Source organism: Budorcas taxicolor, chromosome 11 (genome assembly GCF_023091745.1).
Source record: "Budorcas taxicolor isolate Tak-1 chromosome 11, Takin1.1, whole genome shotgun sequence".
Classification (NCBI taxonomy): Eukaryota; Metazoa; Chordata; class Mammalia; order Artiodactyla; family Bovidae; genus Budorcas; species Budorcas taxicolor.
In genome coordinates, this window is record NC_068920.1 from 127,662,500 (window position 1) to 127,675,906 (window position 13,407).

The 13,407-nt window shown below is 35.1% G+C and overlaps 1 protein-coding gene across 1 annotated transcript in view; it reads left to right on the forward strand.

Moving 5' to 3' along the window:
• Nucleotides 1–13,407, forward strand: part of GMCL1 (germ cell-less 1, spermatogenesis associated) — a 53,820-nt gene that overhangs the window by 11,189 nt on the left and 29,224 nt on the right. Inside the window, exons 5-9 of the mRNA XM_052649012.1 lie at nt 3,078–3,190; nt 4,145–4,210; nt 5,882–5,966; nt 7,457–7,547; nt 10,300–10,437. Coding sequence (XP_052504972.1) covers nt 3,078–3,190; nt 4,145–4,210; nt 5,882–5,966; nt 7,457–7,547; nt 10,300–10,437 — 493 coding nt within the window. The remainder of the gene's footprint in view (nt 1–3,077; nt 3,191–4,144; nt 4,211–5,881; nt 5,967–7,456; nt 7,548–10,299; nt 10,438–13,407) is intronic.

Consider the following 13,407-nt stretch of genomic DNA (forward strand, 5'->3'; position numbering starts at 1 on the left):
GGTATCCCTTCCAAAAACAATAGTAAAACCTAGCTTTTTATAATTTTTAAAATGAATATATAAATATTTCTTTTGTGATAAGTCATTTAAAATGTTTAACCAAAAACTTTACTACAAATGAGGAGGGTCTTGATATTTGTGTAAAATGAATGCAGGCTGTTTCTATGTAGAGATCTTAGAATGATTATTCAGTTCAGTTCAGTTCAGTAGCTCAGTCGTGTCCGACTCTTTGCGACCCCATGAATCGCAGCATGCCAGGCCTCCCTGTTCATCACCATCTCCTGGAGTTCACTCAGACTCACGTCCATCGAGTCGTGATGCCATCCAGCCATCTCATCCTCTGTTATCCCCTTCTCCTCCTGCCCCAAATCCCTCCCAGCATCAAAGTCTTTTCCAACGAGTCAGCTCTTCACATGGGGTGGCCAAAGTACTGGAGCTTCAGCTTTAGCATCATTCCTTCCAAAGAAATCCCAGGGTTCATCTCCTTCAGAATGGACTGGTTGGATCTCCTTGCAGTCCAAGGGTCTCTCAAGAGTCTTCTCCAACACCACAATTCAAAAGCATCAATTCTTCGGCGCTCAGCCTTCTTCACAGTCCAACTCTCACATCCATACATGACCACAGGAAAAACCATAGCCTTGACTAGACAGGACTATAATGTGAAACAAATATACTTGTCTAAATCCATTTATACATTTCTGTGCATTAATGGGGCTTCCCTTGTGGCTCTGCTGGTAAAGAATCCACCTGCAGTGCAGGAGACCTGTTCATTCCCTGGATTGGGAAGATCCCCTGGTGAAGGGAAAGGCTACCAACTCCAATATGCTGGCCTGGAGAATTCCATGGGCTGTGTAGCCGATGGGATCACAAAGAGTCAGACATAACTGAGCGACTTTCACTTCTTTCTGTGCATTAATAACTTATCTTCACTATTATGAAGCAAGTGGCTTATGATTTGATTATTAATTCATATAGTTCATGGATTCAGAAAACGTTGAGTGCTTACTATATAAATGTTTTCTTAGGAAATAATTGTGTGTAAACCACCTAAATGTATATAATCTATTGGTAGAATGACAGATTTGTTCATTCAACAGAAGTATATTGAGCAGTGTGTCAAGCTAGGCATAGAGATCCAGAGGTAAATAAAGGTATCTATGCCTTCTGGCAGCCCACTCCAGTGCTCTTGCCTGGAAAACCCCACGGACGGAGGAGCCTGGTGGGCTGCAGTCCATGGGGTCGCGAAGAGTCGGACACGACTGAGCGACTTCACTTCACTTTTCACTTTCCTGCATTGGAGAAGGAAATGGCAAGCCACTCCAGTGTTCTTGCCTGGAGAATCCCAGTGACGGGGGAGCCTGGTGGAGTGCCGTCTGTGGGGTTGCACAGAGTCGGACACGACTGAAACGACTTAGCAGCAGTAGCTTGCCTTCAAGAAGCTCACAATATAATGTGTATAGAGTCAAGGAGGAAGAGTTGATATACAGGCCCAAAAAGTAAAGTAAGAGCTGTCCAATATTATAGATATGATGATAAACTTTCTGTAGCATTTAGTGGATGTGCAAAGTGGTCAGTTTAACCTGGTAGTGTCAAAGAAGGAAGTTGTGTTTGAGGTTGAGTCTTAAAAACTAAAAATGTGTTTATCTTGTGAAGTAAGAAGAGAGAGGAAGAGAGAGCATTTCATGCAGAAAACTAAGACATAGAAATGAGAAAATAAGGGAGCATTAGAGAATCTGAGTGGAACACAGATCTAGCATAGAACAGAAGAAGGGTTGGAGGAAAAGAGGCAGAGGCCAGATCACGAAAGTCCCTCAGTACCTTTTAAAAAGTTAACACTTTGCATAAGTGCTTTTGAAAAGTTCTAATCCAAGGAAAGATAAAGTTGTATTTTAGAAAGAGTGCTTGGGATCAATGTGAAGAATGAGCTGAAAGGAAAGTTGAGTATAAATCCTATTGCAGTAATCCATGGGAGGGTCTAGATGAGGTTAAAAGCATGGAGGGGAAAACTGGATACTGGCGAGGTTAAGCAGGGATTATCCACTAGACCTGATGGCACAGATGGGTTTTAAAAGGAAAGGGGCAGAGTCTAGAAGGTTTAAAATCCCAGTTTGAGTCAACATTTTATTTTGATCATTTTAAAAAGTTAAGTTTCTTTTCATGTGGCATTTTTATACTGGTTTATTTGAAATAATAGTTAATAGCTTGTTAAATATCCTTGGCTGAGGTAATTTGACTTTTTAATGTTTTAATCCTTTTGAGACTTATTTTCAATAATTATACTTTTTTAACTTTTAATCCTTTTTCAGTTTTACTCTAAATTCACTTTCTGCATTATCTGTGTGACTTGGCTATTTAACAATAATACTCTTGCATGTTGGATGTAGTTCAGAAATTTGAGTAAATTCACTTTCTGCATTATCTTTATGACTTAGCTGTTTAACAGTAATACTTTTGCATGGTGAATATAGCTCAGAAATTGGAGTGAAAAATGACAGAATTCAAAAAAAACAAATGACAGAATTCTTTCCCTATAATAAATAAAATTAGCTATTTGAAATCTTCTATGTAAACATTTTAGATTAAAATTTCAATGTAAGTTTAAAACAATACTATATTTGTCTTAGGTATATTTCTTAGATATTGATAGGTGTTTTAAACTTTAATAAAAACTTGCTCTTGATTCATACTGTGTACTTGCCTAGCCCATCACATAGTCGTCTGACTATGTAAAAAGGTCTTAGTTTTAAAAGAACAGGTGAAACAGAATGCTGCTTAAGTTTGCAAAGGTCCCAGAGAGGAGAACAGAAAAGAGTTAGCAATTTTTATCTCTGTCCTACTGCTTTTACCCTCTTCCTTCCATTTTTCAGTTCAAGTATTTAGTTGAATACTTCCTGGATTTATTATTTTTTTTTTTTTTAGGAATTTTTACTGGACTTTCAAAAAAGATTTAGGCTTGCTGCAGTTAATGGTTTTCTTTCTTCCTTTTTTTTTCTCCTTTTTAATATGTGAAAGCACATACTCAGAACTAATTTTTCACGTATGAAATGGGCCTTTCCAGTGCTTATTTATATTTGCAGGATGGTTTAATACAGCAGTGTGGTGAGACGATGAAGGAGACAATCAATGTGAAAACTGTGTGTGGCTATTACACATCTGCAGGGACCTATGGACTAGATTCTGTAAAGAGGAAGTGAGTTGCCTTGCTTGTGTTCCCCCTCATTCCACTTTCGGGAATTTGACTGCTTTGGTTTCTTAAGAGAATGTATAGCTATTTTAAAAAAAGAGGGAAAAAAAGAATAGAATTTGCTATAAAAGAAAGGTTCCTTTCTATATTTGGACTAATTAGTAAATTCTTCAAAAGTGTGGTCTCTGTGACTGTGGGTGGGTTATACATGCTTATAAAAACTATGGTCCCTCTTTACAGTACATTTTTATCAAATGTTTTAAAGCAGTAGGCATAATAGCCACTACAGCCGTCCCTCACTATCCGCAGGGGATTAGCTTTAGGACCTGGGTGGATACCAGAATCTGCGGTTGCTCACCTCCCTTATTTAATGGTGTAGTATTTTCAAATAACCATCCTTCTGTATACTGTGAATCATCTCTGGATTATTATTATACCAGTGTAAAGGCTATGTAAATAGTTATAAATCCACTGTAAATGCTACGTAAATAGTTGCTGTCTTGCGACAAATTTAAGTTTTGCTTTCTGTAACATTCTGAAGTTATTATTTTTTTCTCCAATATTTTCAATTCTCGGTTGGTTGAATCCACGGATACAGAACCTGCGGATACCGAGGGCTGACTGTATATCAGTGCAACTACTGGCAGTGTTTTTAAGTCTTGAGAATTGCAGTACCCATTTTCAGATTATAAAGAAGGTAACAGAAGTATGTAAGGCCCTTCATAAACCATTTAACACGAACTTGAAGTTTTCTCAATTAGAAAGGCTCTTATTAATATTAAGGGAATATTCCCATACTAACTGCTGACAAAAACAGTACTAAATTTCCAGTTGTTAAATTAAAATATTTGAGCATGTCCTAGCAAGATTAATATTCTGTTTTTACTTTAACTGTATATCCTACTTAATAAATCATAAATATATAATGTATAATGAAATAATTCTATGTTTTAACTTCAGGTGCCTTGAATGGCTTCTAAACAATTTGATGACTCACCAGAATGTTGAACTTTTTAAAGAACTCAGGTATTTGAATTTTAAATAGCTTCATAATTATCCAAAAGACTGTTCTTCATTTGTTAAAAGTATGCAAGACATTTTTGTATAAAGTAAAAATAAATTATGAAAAAGTAAATTTAATGGAATGTATCTAAGTTTCTTTCCTTTGTTGCAAATGATACAGTGCATTTTTTTTGATACAGTGCATATTATGTCTACTGTTTTAATCAATTTTAATGGAAAAATTCATTGCTGCTATAAAACTACAGAAAGTCTCTAGGGTTACCTCACTTTTGCTGGACTCTTAAAGAATCTAAAGATTTATTTTAAAAACCACCATCTCTTATTATCCAGAAATTATGTTTGAGAAAATTATCTTAAACTTTTTACTAAGACTGATGAAATTAAATTCACAATTAAAGTGGTCTTTTATTTAGTTTGCTTCTTCTTCCTTCCTCCCTTCAAGTAATTTCTGAATGACTGCTATGTGTAAAGTTACTCTGTTGAGGGCTTTGAAGGAGGTAGAGGTGATTATGTCATGGTCTCTCCTCTCTGAACTTACTTGTAATAATGGAGCTAACATATTTGCTATGGGTCTGAGAAATTCAGAGTGGGAATGAACTTGTAAAGGCCAGAAACTCTATAATCACTTTCAGGATTGCAGTACCTTGACAATGGTGCTTCTGAAACAGGGATACAAATGTCCCTGGGAGTGTATAGCATTCTGATGGAAATGTACAAAACCAAAGGCTTAACAGTGGCTTACTGGTTTTTCAATTTTGCTGACTTTTTGAGGGGCGAAGGGTAGGGAGGAGTAAGAGAGAAGTAAACATTTTTATGTTTAAATACATCGTGGAAAAGAGAGAATTCAAGTTTCTTTGGGCTTATAAATACAAAATTAATAGAAATGTTATTTTTATGGCTAGCCTTCTCCTAGATTCCTGGGTCCTTTCCTTTCATCTGCCCTTAAGAGGTACTTTGATAGATTTGAGAAGTATTGTATTCTACCAGAAAATCATCACCTAATGATGTCAAGGCATAGCAACACTTTTTCTCTTCTATAATTCTCATTGAGCTTTTTTCAAAAGGAAAATAAATCATAGTGGTCATCCTAAAAATTCATATGCTCTTCTGGCTTGTTGAGGGTAGTGGGGGGGAAAGGGAAAAAAGAAAAGAGCTAGTAATATCATTTCCATTCTAAATTTACACTAACACTTATTTCTTGATATTACTCCCTTAATAAAATAAAAACTTGTTTTATGACTAAGCAATTCTCTTAAGCCTAGAGGTAAAAGGTTACTTTGAAGATACATCTTCTTCAGTGAATTTTGACAGAATTTTTTTTAATTGAATGAAAGGGAAAGGCAAAAGAAAGGGAAGGCTGCTGCTTTATGAGAGCATGCTAAAACTTATTAGGACTTTGCTTTACCTTGATTAATCAGCGGAGCAAGCTCTTCATTTCCCCAGCAGTGCAAGAAAAAACCATTTGCAGCATACAGTCTGAATTATAAGTATCCTTACATTCAAATAGATTGTTTTTGTCTAAGATTCTTTGTCTTGGGCAAAAAGACTGATGTAGTTTTTTAATTCCGTGTTTTCTTTTGATAAAAAAAGACTTTTAAAAACGATTTCAGTTCCACCAGGGTCTTTAACTTTTGTATAAAGAGAGGCTCACTACTTCTATTTTATCTTTTCTAGTATAAATGTGATGAAACAACTCATTGGTTCATCTAACTTGTTTGTGATGCAAGTGGAGATGGATGTATACACAGCCCTTAAAAAGGTATTTCCATAATATGATATGTGTAAAGATAGCCACTCAGCATTGCTTATAGTAGTGAAAAACTGAAAACAGCTAGTGTCCAGTGGTGAGAGAGTGATTATACATGTAAGAAAAGGTAAAGGACATATGCCAGAATGCTAAGTCTTTAGGCTTAGGGAATTGGTATCATGAGTAATTTTATTTGTATTCTGTATACTTTTCTCTTCTAGGAATACATTTCTGTTTTTTCCAAGGTTTTTTTTCCCAATAATTAACATGTTATTTACATGATCAGAAATCTTAAATATTTTATGTGGTTTTCAGGAATGTTTTCAGAATTGAGCTTCAGTTGAATTAATAACTTCATGATGAGTTTTTCACAAATTTTTCTAGAGAATGTTGAGATTCTTTTAAAGGTCTTTTGTACTTCAGACATATGTCTCACTTCATCCTTTTGTAAGGTTTCAACATTTTTAGTATAGTTTTGTTTTCACAACTCTGAAGAGACAAATGGGCTGTGGCTTTTGTTCTGTAGATGGTAACACTTAGAATTCTCACGATTACTACATGGCAGACGTGAGGCAGAACCCAGGTCTGCGAGTTCCAGTCCTTTGCTTTCCCCACTGCGTGATTTTGCTGTTAGCCTTTTGTCCTTAATATACATTGACATGGTCATGAAGCCTGGGAATGAGTCACCTTCTGGGTGAGATTCTATTACTGTTGTTCCTCAAGGAAGTTTAGTAAATGTGGTAACCTGTCATTAAAGGAAAGTAGACAGCCCATTTCTATCTCTGAGCCACTGGTAGCATTCATTCTTTCTCGTAAGTATTGAGTGTTCACTATGTGCTAGGTAGGCGCTGCTCTGAGTATCTTACCCATATTAATTCTAATGTCCTGTGAGGTTGACATATTATCACGCTCATCTTGCAAATGAAGAAATTAAAGCCCAGAGAAATTAGGTAATTTCCCTCTCTATTAATTGACAGGGCCAGGATTTTAAAATTCATGTTCTTCATTACTCTGCATACTGTCTCAACAGCAGTTAGACAATGAGAAACTCCTTTTTCCCATATTTAATTTCTTTTATAATCTCACATAGTATGTAGTGAAACTTAATTGTTAATTGAGTAAATTAGTATATTTTATATATTGTATATATGTATTGTATCTACACTCTATAATATAGAATATTTTATATGTATCTGTGTATACATACATGTAGAACATTTACCTTTTTAATACTAAAACAATAGTGCATTTGAAACCATAAGTATTTTTCAGGTATTAGCTTATTCCTTATATGCTCCTCTAGTTTTTATCTTTGGACCACGATTAATGCCATATGAATTTAAGGCTTATGAGCATATCATGTAATAGTTGTACTTCTTTCAGTTGGTTATAAAATGGAAATTAAATTTTTAGATACTATGTTTTAAGAAAGCAGTTTGAAAATGTGAACTCAAAATGATGACGTTTTATAGGGTTTTTTCTTACCTATTTTTTTTTTCTAGTGGATGTTCCTTCAACTTGTGCCTTCTTGGAATGGATCTTTAAAACAGCTTTTGACTGAAACAGATGTCTGGTTTTCTAAGAGGAAAAAAGGTGTGATTAAAATTGTTATTCTGAACTTTTTTGTTAATTGAAATTTAATTAAAATTGAACCCTGATTTATGGATAGAGAATTTTAGAGCTGGAGAGGATGTTGGGAAAGATCTAACTCAATCCCTTATTTATATTGAAAAAATTTAGGTTGGATAAAGGAGATTATAGAAAAAAAAAATTTAATGGCCATCAGGAGCAAAAAAGTGGATAAAAATTACAGTCCTTAGTTCATGATTTTCTTAGTTCACTATCATTTTTTATCTATGCATAATTACCTTTTTCTTTAAAAAAAAAATAATGTATTGAACCTCAGTGAACTAATCAAGTACTAGAACATTAATAATTCAGTCTATTCATGTGCTTCTTTCCTGTTGTGTCACTTCAGCTTTCGCCAACCACTGTCTTTAGTTTTGTGTTTGTTTTTCCCTTGCTTTTAAAAAATAATGTTATGACATTCTACACATGTCTTAACATGAATGTATAACATAGTGATGTGCTGGTAAGCTGGCTTTCTGAAAAAAAAATCACTTATCTATAGCATTTTAAAAAAATTTAATGATAACAAATTTTCTTAGCATGATTAATTTCAGGCTAACATGATACTACTGAATGTGGAGTTGGAAAGAAATGCATGCCATCAGCTCCTGTGAGCCAGTACAAGCCAGATTCAACTTACTCCTGGACAACATATCATCCTGTTTTTTGTTGTTATTGAACTATTTCATACTATTTCATGTGGTATTGATTTTCATTTCCTTGAAAACTAAAGAGATTGAACAGCTCTTTGTGTGTTTATCAGCATATGTTTCTTCTTCTGTGAAATGTCTGTTTCGGTCTTTTTCCTATTTTAGTATTTTAATTGTCTTTTCTTACTGGTTTATGGGCATTCTTTTTATATTCTTGATAACCAATTCTTTGTCACAAATATGTGTTGCATTTATATTTCAGTTTAGATTGTTTTTTAACTTTTTATAAAGTGTATTGATGAATAGAGGCTCTTATGTTAAAATTCAGCATGCTCTTTTAGTCTTATTTAAATAAATTTTCTAGAATTATGTAGTAAGATTTACTAGCTAATTGTCTTTCCTTGAAGCTCATGAACCAAAAATGTATAAATGACCATAGCAATAAAATCTAGCTTTATTTGCTTCAAGAATAAAACACTAAATTCCTGTCTTAAGTTGTACTTTATGGAAGTTAAAGAGGGATTTAAGAAATTGTAAAGGAAAAAAGTAGAGGAGAAAATTTAAGTTAAAAAACAAAAGTAAAAGCTGGAAAAGATAAAGAAGGTGAGAAGTTAAAAAGACAAAGAGGGTCAATAGAAACAGTAGGTGTTAGGTAAATTTTGACATAAATTTATGCTCACTTGAGCTCCAGTTGGATTAACTGCAACAGTCCATCAAGAGAGAAATTATTTTGTAGCCTAAGTGGCAGAAACTAGAACAGAAAACTGTGGTCCCCTCTGCCTTCTGGTTTTCCCACTCTAGGCTCTCTGTCCCAGCCTCAGTAGTATAAAAGTATACAGTTTAAGAAAACTTTTCAGGGAAGCATTTACTGCATAAGGCAGAATGTATGTCTGATGCCCTTGTTTTTCAAAGAGGACTTCAGAAGTTTATTTCAAACAGTTTTTAAATTATAAAAGTGACAGATACCTAGAAAATAAGACCAAAAAGATCACTTGTAGTCCCCTTACCCACTGTATTTTAGTATATTCCTCTTTGTTGTCATTTAGTCACTCAGTTGTGTCCGACTCTTTTGCGACGCCATGTATTGTAGCCCACCAGGCTCTTCTGTCCATGGGATTCTCCAGGCAAGAATACTGTAATGTGTTGCCATTTGCTTCTCCAGGGATCTTCTTGACCCAGGGATTGAGCCCAAGTCTCCCTCATTGCAGGCAAATTCTTTATCATCTCAGCCACCAGGAAAGCCCAGGGGAAGCCCGATATTCCTCTTAGGTTATCTTAATTATTTGTCTTTTCAGATATACGTCAGGACCAAGAGAACAACAGAAATTTAGAAAATTTTCTGCATAGTTATACTTAAGGATTACTTCTTTAATTCCCTATCATAGCAATAAGGCTGAGTCCACTGCTGTGAGTTTACCTTGTAACAGAAAACAGGCTAAGGATTATGTGCAAGTCCATGCTTGATAGCAGCAGACCTTTCCTTCCCACTCATGAGAGCATATTGGAATGCAGCTGAGAGTATATTTGGGAATAAGCTTAAATTCTCCCTAGAAGAAAAAATCCATAACTTTGAATTATTTGAACAATAAATACTACCCTGTGTTGCAGATTCACAGCTACAATGTCTTTGTATCTTATTTTGTATTGTAGTACAGAATTAAGGTTTTAAGTAATGTTCATCGCTTGTAACTAAAGTGTAAATTAGAAAGATGCCAAGAAATGTTCCGGGTCCTCGGTGTCTTGTGAAGACCGTTGAATGAGGCATTTGGGCTCGAGTTCCACTGAAGTGTTCAGTCCCTGGGAAAATGGATTCTGGAAAGATATCATACCCTTAACCACCATTCTCAAGCCTTCCTTTCCCACCTTGCTGGGCTGTGTGCTGTAAGCTCCAGTCCTCAGAAAAGCATTAATTGAATTCCCAGCCCAAGGGTCTAATTAGGACCAAAGTTAATTTCCTGGGGCTTTTTTTTCTAAATCTCCCCAAGTTTGAATAGATAAATTAATAAATTTTGAAAAGAATAGCTATTTAGTTTAAGCTTTTTTGTTTGGTTTTATTTGTTTTGTAGATTTTGAAGGTATGACCTTCCTTGAAACTGAGCAAGGAAAACCATTTGTGTCAGTATTCAGACATCTAAGGTTACAGTATATTATCAGTGATTTGGCCTCCGCAAGAATTGTTGAACAGGATTCTCTAGTACCTTCAGGTAAGAACAGGATAAAATTGTGATTTTTAAGTAAAATCTTTCTGATTCTAATAGTAAAATATATATCATAGAAAAATAATAATGAAGAAAATAGAAGTTATCTTTAATTCCAGTAAGGATTTCTATACCAAGCAGAATCATACCATGTAGATAATTTTCTGTGTTCATATTTATATATATATATATATATGAGTATCTTCCCATATCTTTAAATACTCTTCAGAACATTTAAGTGGCTGTATAGTATTCTGTAATGTGGGTGTTCTTTAATTTGCTTTACCAGTACACTATTTTGGACCAGACTTTGACTTTCGAAGTGTTATTTAAAGGTCAACTTCTTTTTCTATTAATACTCCTTAAATTTGCTGTTTTCTTTTTCGTATCCTAGTCTTAAACTTTATGTCAAAGCAGATGTAATATGTTTGCTAGTTATGACTTAAAACTTGTGAAACAATTACTGTTTTAATTTTCTAAGTTAAGTGTCTAGTGCTTGTGTAGGATTAAATTTAGTACTATATTCACATTTAAGAAATAGAAAGTAACATTTGAAGATTTACTTGTAAATTTGTATAGATTTATCTGAAAATTATAATTTTTTGACACCTTAGTTTTTAACATAATTGTGTTTATAGATTTAAATTGTTGTTGAAATCTGTACATTTATTTATAAAGGTATTCAATGGAAAACAAACTGAGAGTTAACGTTTCTGGTAAAGTAATGCATTTTTTAATAAAATCACTCTAGGCAGGTTTATAGATAGTGCTTTTTTGTTCATTTTTTATAATTCATTTGTGTTATATTTGTGTGGGTTGTGGGTCTGAGATTTGTTTGTTTGCTCAGTCACCATTTCATTTGAAGATCATTTTCCCCTTTAGTATAGCAGCTTTATACTAGTTTTAGTATATATTATACACCAGACACTAGCAGTGTGTGACGTTAGATGTCAGGGCTTATTACATACTCCCACTCTAATCATGCTTCTTTTAAGGCTTTCTCTAATGAATTTTTAAAGAGTTTAAAAAATAAATTCCATTTTAAAGTAGTTTAATTTAGGTGTGTCTGTGATGCAAGGGGATAAGCTTTATATTTTTGGAATGTAAGATGGGCATAAATATTTCTAGTCTGAAATATTTTGCTTTAATATAAAATTGAAAAGAATTTAGATCCCAAATTTCTGACCAGATTTCATCCATGATTTTTTCTGACTTAAAATTACAATAGAGGGCACTTTTTTTCATTTTAAAATATAAATGGACAAATAGTTTTTCCTGTATATCTGAATAAATTATCATTTCAAAAGCAGGGTATGAATAAAATTAAATCCCATGCTGTTTGTGAGAGGGCAAAAAGTGGCCACATAGCTCACATCTTCAAGATACCTTGGTATATGCTCTCAATAGGAATGTATCCTAGATTTGAAATAAGTGAAAATAGTTTCAATTATTTAGCTAAAATTCGCTGATCATTTTTCAGAAATAGTGCCAAATGTGTTAACATTATTCAGTTATATGTTCAGTAATCTGGGAAATTTTAATATATACATTTTTTATTATCTTTAGGTCAGAATTAAATTCAAATGGAGATTAAATGAGAAAAAAATTAAAATTTTAATAGAAAGTGAAGTTGCTCAGTCGTGTCCAACTCTTTGCAACCCCACGGACTGACTGGAAACTACCAGGCTCCTCCGTCCATGGGATTTTCCAGGCAAGAATACTGGAGTGGATTGCTATTTCCTTCTCCAGGAGATCTTCCCAACCCAGGGATTGAATCCGGGTCTCCCACATTGTAGGCCGACGCTTTACCATCTGAACCACCTGTTAATTCCAAATTAAATCCAGACTTTGTGTAGAAACATTGTAGTATTTTAGGATTTAACTGTGTTGAGCGCAGTTGAATTCTATTATTTCATAGAATTAGATTTATTGTGTTCAGTCGTTCAGTTGTGTCTGACTCTTTGTGACAACATGGACTGCAGCACACCAGGATTCCCTGTCCTTCACCATCTCCTGCAGTTTATTCAAATTCATGTCCATTGAGTTGGTGATGCTATCTAACCATCTCATCCTCTGCCACCCCCATCTCCTTTTGCCTTCAGTCTTTCCCAGCATCAGGATCTTCCAGGGAATAGACTCCTTGCGTCAGGTTGCCAAAGTATTGCAGCTTCAGCTTCATCAGTCCTTCTAATGAGTATTCAGGGTTGATTTCCTATAGGACTGACTGGTTTGATCTCCTTGCAGTCCAAGGGGCTCTCAGGAGTCTTTTCCAGTACCGCAGTTCGAAAGCATCAGTTCTTTGGTGCTCAGCCTTTTTTGTAGCCCAGCTCTCATGAATTAGATTTACCTTGTGAAAGTGAAGCTGCTCAGTCGTGTCCGACTCTTCAAGACCCCATGGACTATATCCTACCAGGCTCCTCTGTCCATGGAATTTTCCAGGCAAGAGTACTGGAGTGGGATGCAGGGATTGAACCCGGGTCTCCCGCACTGCAGGCAGACGCTTTACCCTCTGAGCCACCAGAGAAGCCACCTTAGGTGAGGTCATTAAGTCTGTTTTGTTCTGTGCTCTCATTGTCATGCTTCCCTCCCCATTGATACCTCTGACCTATCTTGTTACCATCTCTCCCAGACCTTTCTCTTTATGTCTTCTCCTATATTCCCTCCATTTTATTTAGCTCTCTCAGAAGAGAGTATTTTCCCTCTGTGGAGGACTTTCTCTTAACACATCCTGCTAATAAAGGGTTAGGAGGCCAGATAGTCATCGGCCCAGCCACCTCAGTGCCCTTTCTAAATCCTTGTTGCATGTGATCCAGCGCATACTCTCTTCTCTCTCTTCTGACCCCCAGTCTTTTCTTTCACATTCATTTGAGACCTGGACACTTGATTTCTCTCTGCTTCTCCACCCTTCTTCAGTAATGTGATGTGTCCGTGTTATCATTACTGTTCACTAGACTCAGAGTAATTTTACCTTAACTC